Source organism: Manis javanica, chromosome 2 (genome assembly GCF_040802235.1).
Source record: "Manis javanica isolate MJ-LG chromosome 2, MJ_LKY, whole genome shotgun sequence".
NCBI classification, from domain to species: Eukaryota; Metazoa; Chordata; class Mammalia; order Pholidota; family Manidae; genus Manis; species Manis javanica.
In genome coordinates, this window is record NC_133157.1 from 6,905,468 (window position 1) to 6,925,344 (window position 19,877).

A 19,877-nucleotide genomic window follows, 5' to 3' on the forward strand; every position below is an offset into this window, starting at 1 on the left:
TCTAGACCAAGAACCTATAGGTACACGTTACAGAAAAGCAGACTGGCTCAAAAGAGAAAGATTTCCACCTGGAGTTGTTCACTTTGGGAAAAAAAGCAAGCCTTGAGAGTGGGAGTCACTACACTACTTTTTGGTATACTGATTACCTGCCTCATCATACACATTGTAAGATAAACCTACGTCATGGGGGAGGCTGACCAGGAAACTCATGCATTGCTTCAAATTCTACATCAGCCTTATTTTGGAGACACACACCATCTGAACACCCCCGAATGAACAAAACGGACGTTGCTGATGGAGAAAAACACTGTGTAGCCTTGCCTTGTTGGTGCTGTTGAGTAAGGTGAGAACATCCCCTTTCTTCATGGTGACCTCTCGAGGGCTCTTCTCCTGATAATCATAGAGAGCCAAGACCAGTTCCTTCCCCGTTTCATCGTCCATGGGGGCCACTTGTTGCTAAAAACCCAAAGGAAGACAAGTAAGGTCAGAGAATGTCAGGGCGTGTTGGCTAAGCAAACGACAGGTGCCAACGTCAACAGCAGCACATGACTCCCAAGGACACATCTATGGAAGTTCCTCTCTGAAGCCCCTGATAAAATCCGACTCAAGAACTTTAGTTGTCTGGTATCTTTGAAAATCTCATTTTCAACCGTCTGTAAACCTTTGTCATAAGACTTAACAGCAAGGTCACAAAAATGTTGCCTACAACCTTAACACCTGCTTTGAGTGTCTGTGTCCTGCAACGTCCCAGCCTCCCCGAGGATCTTTATCCCTGCCCCAACTAGAGGCACACTTACCCGGCACGACTGGGCTTGCTCGCGCAGAGCCTGGATGCTGCTGCCGTAGGCGCTGAGATCCGACATCAAAGCTTCATGCTTCTTCAGCAGAGCCTGCAACCATAACCACACAGTGGCCCTGCCGGAGGAGCCAGAGCCGCCGGGCCCTGCCGCCTCTCCGCTCCTCTGAACTTTCTTCAGTTACACGATGAGCTGATGACCTCCAACTCTACACTTTCTCTGCCCCCCTCCAATGAACATTTAATTTGGAGGAAACATTGTGCCTTGAAGTATGACCTTACATTCTGCCTCTACACATAGTTATGCAATACGCTGACATTTACACAGATGTAAAGTGTAGTAGTGACTCCACCACGCATCCTGAGAAACAATCCCCGACACACCGGAGCTCATTCTGTAGTGCACCCCGAGGAGAACAGGCCCTGTCCTTGCCACACATGCTTCACTGTCACAGCTTTCCAGTGCTCCCATCTTTTGGGAGAATCATATACAGTGCACATCAATATTCAACTCATTCTGGTTTCTGTGAAGACTGGCGAGAAAAGAGGTGAAAGAGCCTACACATAGACCTTTATGAATAAAAGAGTTTCAGTCAAAAAGATGACCAGCAAAAGCAGTGTTCCTGTCCGTCTGTACATTCACTCGCTTGTGGTGGAGAGAATGGAGGAAACGGGGATGGCAAAACACCACGAGGTGAAGAGAGTGACAGGCAGTCTCTCTCCTTCTGGCCTGAATTTCCCTAATAATAAAAGAGATTCTAGAACACCTTAAAGAACAAATCGTGCAGCTGCTGCACCTTCCACACAGAGTCATTTTCCCACCGAACTCTCTGGCCTGGGCCCTGGGCAGGCGGCCCGCCAATTATCACTCCCATGCTTGGTCACCTCAGCCGAGTCCTCGTCCTTCCCGTAGTCCGTGCTGCCCACAATGGGCTCCTTCTCCCGCATCCAAGACTCAGCTTCGTTAGCATCGGCAAAGTACTGCTGGGCCTGCAGCGAGTCCTCCAGGTCCTGCCGTCGCTGGGAGGCTTTGGATTTTAGTGACTCCCACTTCTGGTTCAGTTCACTGAGCTTGGCCTTCACGTCTTCTGCAGCGAAATGGCCTGAAGGCGGGCAGGAGAGGGAGGACAACAGAAGGCACTCTGACATGCTGCAGGTGGACACGAGCTCTGTGTGTTCACTGCACGCGTGACTGCATCTCGGTGAGCCAGGCCCCTACACAATTCCAGGTGTTATGAGAGGCTTAGGTTCCAATCCTGTAACAGATTCACTCCATTTCTGCCTCCTCAAACCATGACCTCTACATGGACTTTAAGAAAGCAGATAGACCACCTGGCTTTAGTAATGTTATTGTAATGAAATAAAAGTAACTGCAGCCCCGGATTCTCAGTCACTGAGACGTACATGTGCCAGGCACTGCACCAGACTCTTCTCTACCTGCTCTCATTTAATCCTCACAACTACCCCAAGGGTAGGTATTGTCAGTCCCATTACCCAGGTAAGAACTTCTGTCCGGGGACTTAAGGTCTAGTCAGGGTCACAGTTAGGAAAGAATGGTGATGGTATTCAACCCCACCGCTGTCTGACGCCCACAAAACCCAGGGGCACCTCTGTGGGCAGAGCAGAGCCGTTTTCTGCAATGACGAGCACTCACCTTCCTCCGCCATGGCAGCACCCTTTTGCGTGACTGCCTTGATGCGAGGCTCATGGCCGGCGATTTCTGCCTGGAGGGCTTGGTGTTTCTTCAGCAGATTCTGCACTCCTATCAAATCTTTGCCTGAAAACAGAAACCACTCCTCAGTCATCTAACCACGAGAGGGAAGTCAGCACAGCACTGTTGCTCTTGAGACTCCACCACGGTTCCAGTTTAAGCAAACCTGACCTTGGTCATTCTGACACGCATCTCTGTGCTGTAAGGACAGAGCCCTTTCCCAAACAGGAGGCAGACTGACCTCTGTTAGTGGACGCAGCAATGGGTTCCTTCTCTCGAATCCACGTCTCCTCATCCTCCACGTCACGGAAGAGCTGCTGCAAACGCAAAGAATCAGCCAGTTTCTGCTTGCGGGCCACCATGGGCTCCTTGAGAGCCTCGTAGCGGGCCACGAGGGCTTCCTGCTTCTTCTTGATGTTCTCAGCATCAAAATGGCCAGCATCCTGGAACTGGCGGGCCTGAATGGTGATGCCATCAATTCGGTCCTGGGGAAGGGAAAGGACAGAGTTGAAAGCTTGGGTCAGTGCCGGGCAACTGTGCTCTGCACTGACTTTGCTGCTTTAGGTGTAGTTTGATCACACCTGAGAAAAGCGTGGTTCTTTCCCCCTGAGGGTACTTCGTCTGCCACCACTTCCCCGCATTCTGGGCTCTCAAAAGCTCTAAGGGAGCAGTTTACCAATTGGGCAGACTGGGGAGCACACAGGGTTACACAGGACCATCTAAATCAACACACTTCATCCCTCCCAAACTAGCCTGGTCTTAAAGCTACTTGCCCCTCTTCATTCCTGCCGTTTCCGCCCCCACTGGCCCCCAGCGGCCGACAGCTCACGCCCTACCTGGTGCGCAGCCACGTCGGCCTCCAGCAGGGCGTGCTTCTTTTGCAGATTCTGGACATTGGTAAGATCTTTGCCATAATCGTCAGAAGCCAAATGACCCTCCACTTCATACAGCCACAGTTCAATGTCCTCAACATTGCGATTAAACTGCTGCTGCTGGTTAGCCTCCCGAAGCTTTATCCCTAGTTGCAGAGGCAAGTTAGATTTTCTATTTTATTCTCCTCCTGCCAGTACTGCCCAAAGTGCAGCACCTCAGTGAAGAACTATGGGTCAGGCTGTTTACTGCCTCGCCTCTATCACAGAACTAAAGAAACAAACCTCAATGTCTGCTCTGCCTTCTAGATGCTGAGCGGGAAGTTTTTCAGAAAGCATCCTAACCCCCATGAGATAAGGGCACTTGGGAATTATTAAATGCCTTGGGTCATCGCTGAACTTTGATTTTCAGGCAAGAGGTCCCACTCAGTCAAACTACTTGGCCCTATCATTCCCTCTTTCCCTCAGGCACCCCCACCAACCAGCATGATCAGCCCCATTCACCATGTGAACAAAGCATCAAGCACCCGAGGCAAGTGCCCCTACACGGGAAATGGGCTAAACGCCCGAGGTGGCCCACCTCACCTTACTGCATAGTGTGTGTCCTGAACACACTTAACCCAGAAGGTTTAATTCCCAAATGTTCCCATCACAATCCAGTGGAAGCTTCTCTCACCTTTCAGTTCAGTGGCCTCTAGCAGTTTCTTCCACAAACTGATGACCTCATTCATACGAGCTGCTACTTCGTCCTTGGCATAGTGGTTGACGTCAATCAGCTTTTGCCCGGCTTTCTCCAGGGCATCGATGCGGCTCTGGTTTGCTGAGAGCTCAGCCTCAAAAGCTTGATGCTTCTGTACTTTCCCTTGTAGGTTGGATGGGTCCTGCCAAGGAAAGAAAGAAGAGGCTTCTATCTTGAACCCAGTTATGCCAAGTTACCTTAGTTACCTTCATACTTATCTTTACAGGGCAGGGTGTACTAAAAGGTCAACTTACATTAACTACTATGGTTTTTGGAATTCCGCATTTCTTTCTTTAGCTAAAAAGGTGTGTTAGCTTTTTAACCAAGCACTACATGGCAACGTGAACAGTACATTACTTTATAGGCTTCATCTGTGGCAGTTTTCATCTTCTCATTGACCCAACTCTTGAGCTCATCAGAATCCCGGAAAAACTGTTGCAAGTGGAAAGAATCAGCCAGCTGGGCTCGGCGATACATGGCTCTCTCATGAAGGGCATTGCGGCGGCTCAGCAGCTGGAAGGCAAGGATCTCTGTGAGTCTTTAGTTACTACTCCTCCAAAGATTTCCTGCTCTAAAGGAGACCCTGCAACACTCGTCTCAGAAGGGCTAGACCCGGACAGCAGGGAAGGTACATAAAGAACCTTGCAACTTACAGCATCTCGGCGAGTAGCCACATCCTCCATTGCATAGTGGTTATTCTGAATTAGCTTTGTTGCAAATTCATCTAATGCCTAGGAAGAAAAGTAAGAGATCTTCACTGGTGAGCACACTATCCCATAGCTCAGCCTCTAGAGAAAAGCAACTACATAACAGGTCACAAAACCCTTGGAACCTTAACACAGTCAAGGTTTTCACTCTAAGGTTTGCTATGACAACATTTACCCCTTAACTTTGAGTTTTTGCTTGATCCATTTCCAGACTGGAGACATTAGCTATGGCTAATGTCATGACACTGACACGATCTGACGGGGTCAGATACAGGTTAAGCCTTCTATTTCTAAGACCTGTTTTCAATGGGAAAAATACCTCTGACATTAATTCTTTACCACTTTTTGTGAAAAGTAAATCTCACTTTGGAGGTTTACAACGAGACAATGGCTTCTCTCTATAAAGCAGTGGTATACCTCCAGCAAGAGGGTGCTACCATCACTAGATTTTAAGCACCCAATACATGCCCTCCACACAACCTCTTAGAAAAAGGATGGCCTCCCAGCTTCCTCTAAGGATCACTGGAAGGCGCTGATAAAGAGAAGGGGTCTTACGGTGATCTTTTCCTCCTGGGCACTGAGCGATTTCTCAAAGTCCTCATGCTTCTTGAGAAGCGCTTCCACACTGTCCAAGGAATCTCCCAAGTCTTCGTTTAAAAGGAATGCCTTGCAAAAGGAAACAAAGTGTTCAGAATAATGTCCTGTTTCTTTCACCTAAGGCTGGAAAGCAAAGGCTATCTTGGCCAAAACACAAAAGGAAAGAAAGAGATTCCATAGCCTAAACTAAGGTTTCTTCTGGAAAGCCTAAAGTCCTTCTAGACTCACTTAAAACGAATCCAACGATCACATGAAATTCTTGTTCCACATTCTATTGAAACTTCAAAGAACTCTAGTTAATTTCATTCAGTTTAGAGTATATATAATACTGAATTCTAAGGGGGAAAAAATCTCCTCTTTAACAAAAAAAGTTTACACCATCATGCACATCTGAAAACCCTCGGGCCTTTCCTCAAGGCTGGAAGAAATGCTGGCAGGCCCAACAGACTAGCTCAGCAAGCCCTCCTGCCTTGATCCAGAACATGGGTGATAATGGTTTCCTACCCCAAGTGAGTAAACTACCTGACAAGTAGACAAAACAGAAAGACCCCCCTCCTCACTGGCAAGGGCTCTGTGCACAGGTTACCTCCTGTTTGCTCATCCAGTTGTCCACCTGCTCAGTGTCGCGGTAGAAGAGCTGCAGGTCCATGCACTGCTCGTACTGCTGCCTGCGCTGCTCCCACAGCTCCAGCAGTGCAGCCCTGTCCTCCGCCAGGATGGCCAGCTGGGTTGGGGGGACGGGGGTACAAAATGGCAGAGGGTTCACGGCAGTCCTGCTGCCCTCCCTCAGACAGAAAGGCTGCCCAGGGACTTCTAATCCTCTTGCTAACCTTTGGGCCTTTTCCCTGATTTGCAGAAGGGGAAGAGAAACATTTACTCGTGTGTGTCAGCCAAGTCGCAAGAAATCACGCAAACCCTGAGGAGCACATATGTTTACTGCTAAACATTAAGGCAGATGGCCCTGTTCTAACTTATTGAAGAATTAATTTATTGCCACATTGTCACCAATGACTGTAGGTAAAAATGCTAAGTGAAATCCTAGGTAGAAGAAAAAGGACATCTGTGTAAAGGTGAGGCAGTATAACCAGGGTAGGGACTCACAGTTGAGAAATGCCAGTTGAGTGGCTATTCCATAAAACACGGCCAATCAATTCATGAATACCTCAGATGTAAGTTTTAGGCTCAAAGTTAATGACACTAAAGTGTGTCTTTGATATGTCTCTTTTTTGTCTATATAGTATTAACAAATATATTATCTAATGTTCCTCAGATATCTTTATACTCAAAGATACTTTCAATCTTTGAATTTATACACACACACGTAGTTTGTTTCCTGTTGTCTCCAACTACTAAGGCAGGACTCAAGGCCCTGCAGTCTCCTTTACGCAGATGTGCACACATCCCAATGAATGGAACTTTCTCTCATTAATTACCACACTGTACATACATCTTTTAAATCTCTGAAGCAGCTGCTCCTTAACTCCCAGGCAAAATCTCTGTGTAAGTTTTCTGACACACCGTGGTGAATGCAGTCTGGATATTTAAGGATGGAGAACAGCTTTCAGAACTTTCAGTAAAAGAACCTTTCCTTTTCTCTTACCTTCTCCCTGACTTCGTCTGAGGCATAGTGGCCAGCAGCAAGCAGGGCCTGTCCAGACTCATCTGCAGATTTAAAGCTATCTTCATGAGCATCAATTTCACCCTATAGGGGAGAAGGCACAATTGTACACCCAGCCCCTTGTAAAGGAAAAACTAAGTTGATGAATTTCAAATATTCACTACAAATCAGAGTATCACATCATGAATGAGGAACAGATGAAAGTAAGGCCAGCTGTCCTCATGTCAGGCTAGGTTATCAAATGTGATAACATCATTCATTAAGAAGTCTTTCCCAGTGGCTTTTCATGCCACCTCTGTCAAACTTTACCCTGCCAGAGCTTGGCCCTTTGCTTTTAAGGCACACAGTCTATCTTCCAACATTTAACCCATTTAACCCTCTATTACAATCAGGCAGAACAAGTCTCCAAAGCCAAGACTGACCACAAGCCTTCCAGTGAGGGCACCTTGTGAGCAAACTCTCAACCATTCCAACTACAGGTAATGGCGATACACCACCACTTACCCGGACAGTGATACACAATGCATTCTAAGCTCGTGTCTTTGCTTCTGCAGGATATTGGGGACATTACCTTGTGCTCCTGATGTCTGTCCAGCAGGGCTTCAGCCCCAGCCACGTCATTGGCAAGTTCATCCGCATTGATGAGGGCTTTCATCTCAGTCACCCAGCTGGTAAGGTCACGGAAGTCAGCAAGGAAGCGCTGGAGCCTAGGGAAAACCAAAGGTAAGTTGTATGTTTCCAGTGGTGGTCCCAGGATGGAAAATGCCTTTCTAAAGCTCTGAATCCTATACCCTCAAAACAAACCATATGAGCTCTAATCCTGGGAAATAAAGGATTCTTCAATCAAGACTATAAAGGAAAGAAAGCAAGGGAGGCTGAAGTCAATCCTCCAAAATTTAGGTTCTGTCCACCACTATTGATTCCCTTATTTTCCACTTACTTGTCATTCCCAAGTTGAATGCCTGGTTAGTAAGACGCATTCTTTCCCTGTCCAAACCGTGAGTTACTCTTTGAAATTTCACATGGTGCTCAGATTGCTAAGGAGATATTTCCATTTCCATTGGTCAAAACACAGTGATACAGGATGAAAGATTAACTTGTAAATATTGCATGTGTATACACACACACACACACACAAATGCACCCTTAAAGTTACCAGTCTCCAAACAGATATAATACCAGGAGGAAAAAGTCACCTGCATGCTTCTAGCAGAAAAAACCTGGCAGGGTATAGAGGCTTTCTGAGTAGGGAGAACTGATCCCTGACCCTGCCTTCCTCTCCTTATCTAAAGAAATAAAGAAGGCCAAGGACACAGGCTGCTGAGCACCGGGGTGACCTCTACCTGTATGAATCGTTGAGACGTGCATGCCTCTCTGCTGCCAGAGTGCGGATCTGCTCCCAGTTTGTGATCAGCTCCTCTCGCTTAACCTGGATCTGAGTAGCACTCAGTGGGTGGGACTGCTGCAGGCGGTCAGCCTCCGCGCCCAGGGCTTTGACCTACAAACACCCTCTGTCAGAACTGCTTCCTGACCCTTGGTAATTTATTTAACAGAGTTGGCTGCTTTCAACACCCACCTTGTCCTCTAAAGCAGCAAGATCTCTTTCCAAACCCTCGTGCTTCCGGAGCAGAGCCTGCACACTAGCCAGGTCTCGGCCAAAATCATCAGAGGCCATTAGCTGCTCCTTCTCCTTAATCCAGCTGATGGTCTCATCCACGTCCCTACAGAATAAAGGCACCAGGAATCCAGTGAGGACGACTGTGGAAAACCAGGAATGCCACACTGGGCTAAGACCCGGCGAGCTCTGGCATCTGACCAGCACAGGCCCCTCGAGGAGCCGCTCGCAGAAGCCCATTCCAGTCGGTACCTGTTGAAGCGCTGGACCTCAGCAGCCCCGAAGAGTTTGCCCTGCCTCTGAAGAGCCAGTCCCTTCAGCCGCTGCCAGGCCGCGTTCACTTCATCCTGCTTGGTCTTGATCAGTTCCTCCTCAGGGTGCTGCTCCTGTTAAGGAAGACGAGAGACTGGACTTGGGCCATAACCTTGGGCTCCTCCAACCAGTTCCTGTGCTTGGAGTATCTGCTTCAGCAAACCTTCATCGCTCTGAAGAAATGCTGGTTTTAAGCATGAAATGAACTGAAGCATATTCAAAATGAACTTCTATTTCCTCTCATATAAAAAGAGGAGAGCCATGATCTATGCCCAGGAGTGGTGTGGAGAGTCTGTAAGGCCGTTATGTGAGTCAGCACTAAAAACCTTCATGTTAAACGTTTCGGCTACAACTCAGTGGCAGCTCCATCGATGCACCCATTTCTGCCCCAACTCTGAAAATATGGCTATTTCAAAGTTCACAAGGCTGTTAAGCATTCCTTCCCATATGCAGGTTTTCAGGACCTGTTCCTGACTTCAGACTGGAGATAGTTCTTTAAAAGTATCCTTTCCCACTAACCACATTTTGTTTTAATAAAAGTAACACATGAAGGGTGATATGTTTCAGGGTTGTGGGATCCATATGTGAGATCTCGGTCTTGGCCTGACTGCTGTTCTCAGCACATCCTTGGGACAGCCCTGGACCCAGGGCAGCACACCTGTCACTGTGGAGAGCGAGGTATTCAAGGAGTGCTGACTCCTCTTCTCTGTCTCACTGAGGAGTAAGTACGAGCCCTGAAGGAGGTCCATACAGCTGTAATTTGTCCTCCAAAATCAAATTTCGCTAAAACAAAAACTCCAGTTCCCAGATGTCTCTGGAGCTCTCTGACCCCATAATGGAAGGTGAGACTAAAGAGGCAGCCATGGGAAGGCACACACAGGCCACATACACTCCCCTCCTTATGGTCGCAGAGCTACCAGCAGACAGCCTGGTAACTGTGAGCTCCCAAGAGAGCCAGAGAGGCTTCCAGTCAAAAAGGAAGAGGCTCTGCATGGCTCTTCAGGGCCATTTCTCTGCATGCTAGATGGGATGATGCCTGATTCATGGATCGTTTAATAAAGCAAATTAGATCTTCGAATTTAAAAAGAAAAAAGGGACAGGAAGAACAACCAGTCAAGAGTGGATGTCTGCCAACCCTGAGAAGTGCTCACCACCACCACACCCTCGTCTGAGAACCCCTAACACCCAGCTTCACCAGCCCAATAAAAACATCTCCAAGCCCTCCCCAGAAGTGGGTAGAGGATACAGATCAAACGAACTCTGCCCTCCCTGCCCATGGCTACATGTTAAAAGAGCATTTTCCAGTTTAGGAGTAATCAGTACTGCTGCCTGTCTTGGATCTAAACAGAACTCACAGACATGCATATAAAACCTGCTCACTTGCTAAACATTAGGGAACTGGTCATTATTATTTTTGTCTGAAAGGACTAGAAAGTTAATATCACCATGTGAGAAGCACACAGCACTTTGCTACTGACCTGAACGAGTTTGGCAGCAAACTGGTTCACTTCGTTCACTCTTTCTTCATGGGCAGCCATATCTGTTTGAAACTCTTCAAATTTCTTCTGTAAAACCTCCACATGCTCCAGGTCCTGGCCTAGCTCCTCAGAAGTCACAATTGCTTCCTATTCAGGGACCAAAATAAAGCCAGAGTTGCCCACCAGCACCTGGTAATGACAGCTCCCAGACACTGACCACAAGAGGCATGCTGCCCTGCATGTGGGGTGGGCCACGCTGTCTTCAGCAGATGCAGCTTTCCACGTGTAAAAGGCTGAGCTCATGGTGTTCTGCCCTCAGAGACCCTAGGTTTCAGACTGACAGAGGAGAACATGTCCAGAGAGAAGCTGGGGATTCAGCACTCCCACAACCTCACCTTCTGCTTTAACTGGCTGCATCCGCACCAACACTGGCTCTCAGCTGCAGGTCAAGGAGTCATCTCTTCCCTTCCCCTCCAGTAAGGCTTACTTAGTAGATGGTCCTTCTTGAAACATACCTTGTCATTGATCCAGTCCATCACATCCTCACATTCCCGTAAATACTGCACCAACTTCTGGGCCTGCAGCAGCTTGACCCCTTTCTCCTGCATCTTCTCCAGGAGGAGCTCCCACTGGCGGTGCAGCTCCATCAAACGAGTCTGCAGTTAAAAATCAACCATCACATTACAACCACGTCTTTGGGATCTGGCTCTTCCACAGAGTTCTGGCAAGTCAGAAACCTCTCAGAGCTCTGAACCAGTCTTTTTAAAAAGATAATTCCTAAACTAGAGGAGATTGCAAAGTTAACCAAGAACAGGAAAAAGCACATACATCAAAGTGGTTTGGAAGGTCTTAAAGAACAAAATAACTGACCTTTCATACATAGGTATGTTCTAGTTTACTTTAGGGGAATTATTATTAATTATTACTTACAATTATTTAATGTTATTAATTACTATCAATTATTAAATTATTAAAGTGGGATAACTACTGGGGAAGTAAAAATAAGGAATAACTTGGAACCTGAGCAGAAATTACTGAAGGGTATTCTCTGAATTAAAAGGAAAAAAATAAAAACAAAACAAGAAGTCCTATAGACATCAACTAAAGAAATAATTATGAGGCACGTGAGGAAAACCTTTGTATAAAAGTATAAAAGATGGGTTCCTGAGATCAGTTATCAAAAAGGAAGGAAAAGGTTTTGGAGCCTCTATGAAAAGACCGTTTGTGATATAACACCATCACAAATTACATTTATTTCAAACTTCACCCAACTGGCAGCCACAGGCCCCAAAAGGTCACCTCCCAGCATCTTTGGGTTCCCACAGCACAGTCTTAGTGAGGACTTGTCAAGAACTGGGGGAAGCTCGTCAGGATCAAGCATAGGCGATGCATTCTGGGATTCTAATCCAATCCCAGAGTGCTGACTATGCCTACCCAAGATACTGGGAGTTTCCGTGTAACACTGTCACACATAGTAAAACACCACAAAAGATGAAACTCTACAGAAGAGAAGTCTGGGATCCACCCATGGCTGTAATGCCACTCCCAGCAAGCTAAAAAGTTGGAAGCCACAGGAGAGCCAATATGGGTGGATGCTCTTAGAAACAAGTGACGATGTTTGGTTTGAAAGGAGAAGGCGAAGGTAAATATAAATGCTCACACAATCCACTTCCACCAGACAACCACTTCCTCCACTGATGGATAAAACTGGCGTCCACCACAGCGAAGGAAGTGAAAGGCATTCCAAGGGATGGGGGAAAGGCAACCAAGAGCAACTCAACACTCCACCTACTCGGATGTGGGACCCAATGTGGGTGGCGGTGACGATGGGGCGCCACGCCGTCCGGTACGGTGTGAAAGTCTAAACCAGTGACAGACAGGTTATCCAGGACACGCACAGTCTTCGCACTCCACCCACTCTGCTCTGTGTTAATGCTGCCTGTCAAACTAACTTCCTGAGTTATGGGTAGATGAATTACCAGCCAGGACCACCATGGGAACAGGGAGCATGAACATTAAGATAAAGAGAGCCCTTTGCTCAAACTGAAAACGAGGCACAGAGCAAACCTCACCCTTGAGTCCAGTGTCATCCTGGCACAAATTTCACCCCTGTCTTCTGGTATAGAACAAAGGCCAGGCCTGTCCCAGTTCTGAAAGAGCCAGGCCATTCCTGGTGTGCCTAATCTCGGTAATGCTGCAGGTTAGGGAGCGTGTAGTTCCCCGAGCTTGCTGCTGTGTGAGGGTGAGGACGCAGGCAAGGAGAGGCACTGGAGCAGCACGCCCAAGCTGCCAGGGTGGAGAAGGAATCCAGGCTGTGACTCATATGGCTTTCTAACAGGGCATGAACCAGTGGCAGAAACTGTCAGAGACGTGGTGGAGGGAAATTAGGGAAAGTAAACAGGACTGATATACAGCTTGGAGAAATGAAGCCAATAATTGTGACTAGCCAAGCAAAGGGGTGGACTGAAATTCCACTGTGTCACCTATTAGCTCTGCGAATTTGGGCAAGTTACTACTCAAACTTCTCTAAGTTTTGGTTTCTACCTTTCTAGACTATGGGGATAATGGCCACCTTGCAAGCTTACTGTAAAGATTAGAGATCACATATGTACAATTCCTAGCAAGTGTTTGCACATAAATAGCTACTCCACACACAGGAGGTAACAGCACTTATAAGTGTTGCTTTAGTAAGACCTCTAAACGGGGAGGAGGGTACTTACTACAGACCCCCATGAACTGAGCTTTGGGTCCCCATCCCCCAGATTAATTACTGAAGTCAAACACTTGATTTGTATCTCATGCCCACATCTGTGGCCTGGTTATATTGCTGCAGAGCAGCCCCCACACCCTGGGAAACACCTTCTATCAAGGAAATAACAAGGTATGCTGATTCCACTCACTGTAAGACTGTATACACATAGTGGGAAAATGGGCAGATAAGTGTCTGTATTTAACTGCAGAGAGATATATGCATTCATTACCCAATGGCTTGAATGTAATTCAACAGTTGTCAAGTGGCATTTAAAATTTACACTTATTTCCTATTTAATTTAGTAAATTCTAAATGACTTTACTAGTAACAGTTAATTATTAATAGGTTTAGGCCTAATTACAAGTCTCCAGTATGAGACTACAGAGTATATTAGGGCAAAAGAGAGACAAGTATTTACTGTTGAAAACCACTAGCCAACATCCTAAGGGAATGGAACCTCCACAGGGGGTGTGAGGAAACAGTGGCCTATGAAGCCTTCTGGCTGGGGCCTAAGAATGCAGCTTTCGTCTCAGTCTTCAGGATCGCCTGGACAGGTGAAGAACTGAAAGGCTGGTCCCTCAACAGAGCATGACTTTGGGTAACAAAGAACAAAATACATACATAGATATGAGGTAAATCAAAGACAAATAAGAATATCCAGTTAGAGAAAATAAGTGTACACACCTGATCCTACAGAGGTTTTTTTTCTCTTAATACGTTGGTATTAGAAATGTTAAAGCAGAGAAAGATCAGTTATTGCCCCAGCTCCAATGAACACGAGCCAGACCAGAGTCTGGGGACACCTGCTTCAAAGTCACCTATTACTATGGTCACTGCCCAACAGAGAGCTTTCTTTATAGGGCCTGTGATTGATCCTGTTGAACTTAGTGTCCCAATCCCTAAATTCACCAATTTCACTAATAGGTTTTCCATCTAACTACCATCTCTAAACGTTAAGAGTTTAGTTTACAATCTCCTTTAAAGTATAATCACATTCTGGTTTGTTCTACAAAAAGAATATTAATTTCCCCAACAAATATGCAAACACTTGTTTATAGTCACACTGAATCATCATATTACAAAGACAGGCTTTGGGTAACTCCCTTAGGAGTTAAAAAAAAGGGCTAGAAAGGACTCTCTTTTTAGGAACACCACTTGACATGTAACATGAATCCACATCCACATCAGGCCCCACTTACTCACCCTTATGGTTTCAGATGCAAAATGCCCTTCTGAGATCATCAGGTTTCCAGTTTCATCCAGCTTGACGATGGCTCCTGAGTTGGCCTGCACTTCAGCTTCAAAGGCTTGATGTTTCTGAAGCTTGCCCTGTTGGTGGACCACGAAATGACCAAGGGATGCAATCACATGGCACTCACCATTCTGTCCCCCAGGCCCCAGAGCTCCTCTTCTACCGAATCCCACTCCCTCCAATCACAGACACCTTGCACAGCATCTCACCCATCCCTACCTGCTCAATCACTCAAACACTCTGACTGCATCTGTCGGGGCCCTCTGAAAGCCTGGCCATTGAGGACCACCAACTGTGCCGACAGCAAGATACTCTAAGCTTTTTTTTGGTCTATCAGGAAATTAGCCTTTATGTGGACATCTAGTCCCTTTCAGAAGTAAAGAACCATATCAGCAGCTTTCTTAGCATCATTATTTACCCTGAATAGTCCATCCACATTAACTCAGGACAGTGATGCTTTTTTTAGCTTGCTTTAGAAGCCACTCTTCAACTGATTTGATTTGATACATTCCATTTCTCAATACCTCTTTTTAATCAAATACTGAGCTGGAAAGGGGCCTGCCAAGCAGGGGCTGTACCAGAATCAACGTTCATCCTTTTCTTTAGATGACACTAATATAGTAAAAGAACCTTGGGCCCAACTATTGCTCCACTTGCTAAAAGTCTTCAACCAAAATCAATGAAAAGAAAGACTTTGTCTTTTTTTTTTTAAACAGCTTTACTGAGTATAATTTCACCATAAAATTAACTTGTCTTTTAAGTGTACAATTCAATGACTTTTAAAGACTTATCAATGAGTTGCTTAAAGGAGACCACACTATAAATTTTCCCCAGCAACAACACTTTTAGCGTGCCTTTCTCAAAAACACATATTCTGAGAGACCAACCTAGACCTTCCCTAAAATATGCCAAAGGGTCAGCAATGGTTTTGAGGCAGTGGTTTGAGAACCATCAGTTTAAAGCATCCAGAGAAGATAAATGTGTACCTACAGGGTCCCATGCTCACCCTCACTAACATGTATATTATGGGCTTTTCCGAACAGTGAATTAGTCCTTCCTTATGTCTGATCTGCATTCTTGCTGCCCAACCGCTTAAGGTCATAATTAAATGACTTAAAGAAAGTATGATTTGGGGGCAGAAACATTTGAGCCCTTCCATTCTGGCAGGAATCTCAGGGAGATGAGACACACCTGCAAGTTGGTTGGGTCTTTATAGTTCTCATCGGATGCAATTTGAAGCTTCTCCTGAATCCACTTCTCCAGCTCTTCAGCATCTCTTTGGAAAAACTGGAATCGATAGGAATCTTCAAGTTTCTGACGTCTGAGGGTTGAGAGCTCCTTGAAGCGGTGGTATCTGTCTAGGACCTGCTGCCGCCTCTCTTGGATATCCTCTGCTGTTTCCAGCACTTTGACCCCACTTGGGTCCATTTTCTGAAAAGACAGGGTGGCCAGAGATAAGCACCACAAGACACCAAGTGTCTTTAATGGAATTAGCCTCTCTGAAGGAAAGAATGAATTATCAGGGAGCCCTAGCAGACTAACGAGCTGAGAAGGCAGCCCCTCCTCAGGATCTAACAGCGAAGTCCAGATCCTATTCCTCTGTACTAAGTGGTACCCACTTCTCTGCAACTCCAGCTTCCATGGGTCCCTCAGAGGTGCCAAACACAGCAATGAAACCAAGTGAAAAAGCAAAGGGTAAACTATGGTTTATACTGTCAATTCTATGAGCTTTGAGAATCCAATGGAAACACCAACTCTGGTAGTCCAAGAATCATTGAGAAATCCATTCAAAAGTTCTTCCATCTGATCTGTACATTTAATTGTGTGTAGATTAGACAGAATTTACTCTTACTTAACTCCGCTTTTCTCTTTCTAGATCTCAGCCTGTTACTCAATGTAGAAAAGGGAAAGATATATAAAGTAACTGAGTCCTTAACATCAATAACCAATAGCATTTAACTAGTCAAAGGAGCTGATTTCTTAGCAACCCCAAAATATCAATCCTACAAGTCTTTGGGATACCAGAGAGCCTGGGCAAAGAACAGGCTTAATTTCATCCATATGTGCATAATTAAGAGAAAATCAGTGAAAAATTCATCCTTCTTCCCTCCTACCTGTTACTTTGGAAAGCAACAAAACTGTTGAAGTTCAGCATCAATTTCAGGTTGACCACAAATGCAAGCTAACTGGGTAGGTGGTACTTCCTACCTTTAAACTGCCCCAGCTTTAAACCCTCAGATTTCTGAGCAGTTTCACCAAATGTTAATGTCAAAAGGAAATCCTGACCTATTTATGGAAGAAACCCAGAATATACTACCTATTTCTATCAGGAATAAGCCTGATATACTCTAATCAGAGAAGGAGCACAAAAGAGGTACCAATTCATTATAAAGAGATTCTCAATTTGTGGGTAACATGTGACCTTGCAGAAGTCACCTTCCCCCTCTATGCTTCAATTTCCTGGAGTGCCTAACAATGGCAGGTGAAAATAAGATGGTCTAAGATCTTTTAAAACTACACTCTACATAGAAGATTCTGAGACTTGGTAAAGCAGCAGAGTAGATGCACCTCATGGTCTCTCCAGCTACTGTTCTATAATTTACACAGGGTATAAGAACCGTGTTACCAGGGAAATGTGGCAGCTCTTCCGGTTACCCTGTCCGCCTGGCCATGCTAACAGAAAAGGCTAAGCAGGCTCAGGGCTACACAGGGCGTCAGGGAGACCACCCCACCTCCTGGGCGAGGTGAGCAGCACTGCTGAGATCCTGGGCAGGTCATAGTTTCCAGCTCTTCAGGGATTAAAGCAGCTCTCAGAGGTGGCAAAAAGCATCGGCGGCACCTGACCAATCTGAGGACTACCTTTCCACCAAGAGACTGTCTTCCAAGGGAAGGGAATACAAGGTGATTTCAGCCAAATTACCACTCCTTCCAAATTATCCTCCACATATGAACAAGTTATTTTTGTTGTATTATTGTTTTCCCACAAAGTCAAATTTATTTTACTACAAAAAGAAATACATTCTTTGCTGTGTCACTTTCAAGCTTTAGAACATTTTTTGACCCCCTTTCAGAGAGCAAAGAATCCACTCTTTAGCAGGACCTTCCCATTTGGCCCAACACACTTGACGTATCTCTCATCCACATCCCCATCCTCTTGGCATGTATAAACACTTTTTCTCCTCCAAAATGTGTGATGCTTTTTAAAGACTCTAAGCCATTTGCACAGGCTTCCTTTGCCTAGAATGTTCTGCCTCTTCTTTGCCTAAATAACTCCTATTTATATCTCAATACCCAGCTGACATGAGTAAGCTACAGGATCTTGCCTCCTCACTAAGCTGTACTCGATGCTCCCTCCTTCTCAGATTTAATCACACTTTTCTGTGGATTTGCAAAGCACTTGTATATAGTTTCCATGGCATAATTAGCCTGAGCAACCTAATCTTCACATCCCCCATTTCTAGCATACAGTGATCATTAAGAATCGACTGTTGATGTGCTTGATCGATCATGTGCTAAGTGTTGCAGCTGCTTGTGCAGCAGCCCTTAATTCATTTGTAAAGGGAGGGAACTCAATAATCCACCCACATTCCATTCTCCATACTGTCAAACTGGAATCTATACAAGTTAAAGCTAGATTCATGACAGAATTGCACATGACGAGTTGTGCCAGCACAATGAGGTGTCAACCTAATTGAACAAGTCTGGATCACTCATCTCTGAGTGACTGACTTCATGCCAGCATATTTTGAGGAATTAGCTGCCCTTTCACTCTGGTAAGGTGGGACCTTGGAAATCAGAGCTCAAGAAGGCAGCATCAATGGATGGCTGTAACTGGAAAAAAAAAAGAATTTACTCTCAAAACAGGCTTCAAGAGAGTCCTTAAAATCAAAACCTGAGAGTAGCCTTGAAAAACCCAGTGTCTGTAACAGAGTGCAGTTTCTGTGATAATACTTGACCACAACAAGGCAGTTCTGTCCACTGCTACCCTCAGTACCTGAGCAGCTTCTGGGGAAGGTGGCCTCTGATGGGTACCTGGACGAGGGTCACTGCTATCATCAGCCACATGTAAACATGGCTGCCTCACCAGCCAGATTCCCTCACCACCCCAAGTTACAGGCGCTGCTCAGGGGCCATGTCTCAGCTCAGAAGGTTCCCATTGGCAGGCGTGTTCTCTTCTCTCTCCCACTCCCACCTCCACCACTTAGTACCACACAAAGCCTTCAAAGCCCAAACACCCTGGTCCTCCCGACGCCTGAGCCAGCCCTCCCTCCTGCGCTCCTCCCGCACACCATCACATTCTGCTGTGGAGGCAGTTTTCTCCCTGCCGGCTTCTAAGCTCTTTAGGGCATTTAGAGTTCCTAAGGAACTGTAAGAAAAGATCTTATTTTACTTTCTCTGACTATAGAACTTGACACATATTAGAGTCAATTACATTCTTGAACTTGGAAAGCTGTCACTTTCATTATTAGGAGACACAAGGTCATCTAATAAGCAAGTCACAAAGCCTAGGGTGACCTGGGATACTGTGGTTCCCAAACTAGTATGCTAGACCCAGTGATTCTTAGCATGATTGGAGCTGACATATTCCTTATTGATGGCTATTATATATTTATGTTAAGTAATTTTATTAAATATTCGTTAATTCCTTTCACAACTATCTTTTCCCTCTCCATTTTGGAGAGAAAAAAGGAGGAGGAGGGCGTATTAATCATTTTTTTTTAAATCAAAATTAATTTTTAAGATTGGGTCTTAAATTAGTAAACAATTAGGGTTAAGAATAATTTATGTATTTCCTTTGTTTTCAACCCTCAGGAAACAGTTAAATGGGAAAACAGCCGGAAATTATGTGCCTAATTTGCTTGCTTACAAAACGTTCTTGTAAAATTTTCCAAGGAAGGTAAAGTTATATTGGAAGTGATCCCTTCACTGCACGGGAGCCCCTGCAAGAAGTCTGAGCTTTCAGATTAATGCCTGTGGTGTTTGTCTTGCTTCCTCGTATCACAGAACTCTACATTTCTCAAATCCTTCAGCTGCCATGGAAATTTCTAAGAAATCACATTGGGGAACAGCCCTTTATGATGAAAACCAGAATCCCCAACAGCATACTAGAAAAGTTCCACCTGAGCAAGTTCCCCTGCTTGGGTCCAGCGCTCTGCTTTGACCCTACCAATCCAGGGAGGCAGTCCAGCCAGGCCCTGCTGAAATTAACCAACCTAAAAGGCCCTCTTTGTCACCCCAGTGAAGTAGAACAAGTCAATTCTATACCAAGTGCTTTGGTCAGGCAATAATGGACTTTTCTTTCCTGCAGCAGATCAGCTGACGTCAGCAGGCGGGAGCTCTGCCAAGCCACAACTGGCTGTCTCTCTGGGGAGCTGGACATCTGAAAGTCATCAATGCTCTCCCACTGCTGTCAGCATTCAGAATTTTCTTC

General features: G+C 45.7%; 1 protein-coding gene across 8 annotated transcripts in view; it reads right to left on the bottom strand.

Moving 5' to 3' along the window:
• Positions 1 to 19,877, bottom strand: part of SPTAN1 (spectrin alpha, non-erythrocytic 1) — a 56,797-nt gene that overhangs the window by 31,143 nt on the left and 5,777 nt on the right. For all 8 annotated transcript variants that reach the window (XM_037008030.2, XM_037008029.2, XM_037008028.2 and 5 more), the window contains exons 2-21: positions 15,638 to 15,877; positions 14,398 to 14,523; positions 10,958 to 11,098; positions 10,443 to 10,589; positions 8,905 to 9,038; positions 8,614 to 8,758; positions 8,381 to 8,535; positions 7,609 to 7,744; positions 7,020 to 7,121; positions 6,006 to 6,143; positions 5,378 to 5,488; positions 4,769 to 4,846; positions 4,473 to 4,628; positions 4,053 to 4,257; positions 3,344 to 3,525; positions 2,749 to 2,992; positions 2,451 to 2,573; positions 1,682 to 1,899; positions 798 to 890; positions 322 to 456 (exon numbers count right to left, since the gene is read on the bottom strand). In XM_037008030.2, coding sequence (XP_036863925.1) covers positions 322 to 456; positions 798 to 890; positions 1,682 to 1,899; positions 2,451 to 2,573; positions 2,749 to 2,992; positions 3,344 to 3,525; positions 4,053 to 4,257; positions 4,473 to 4,628; positions 4,769 to 4,846; positions 5,378 to 5,488; positions 6,006 to 6,143; positions 7,020 to 7,121; positions 7,609 to 7,744; positions 8,381 to 8,535; positions 8,614 to 8,758; positions 8,905 to 9,038; positions 10,443 to 10,589; positions 10,958 to 11,098; positions 14,398 to 14,523; positions 15,638 to 15,874 — 3,006 coding nt within the window. In that variant the 5' untranslated portion in view covers positions 15,875 to 15,877. The remainder of the gene's footprint in view (positions 1 to 321; positions 457 to 797; positions 891 to 1,681; positions 1,900 to 2,450; positions 2,574 to 2,748; positions 2,993 to 3,343; positions 3,526 to 4,052; positions 4,258 to 4,472; positions 4,629 to 4,768; positions 4,847 to 5,377; positions 5,489 to 6,005; positions 6,144 to 7,019; positions 7,122 to 7,608; positions 7,745 to 8,380; positions 8,536 to 8,613; positions 8,759 to 8,904; positions 9,039 to 10,442; positions 10,590 to 10,957; positions 11,099 to 14,397; positions 14,524 to 15,637; positions 15,878 to 19,877) is intronic.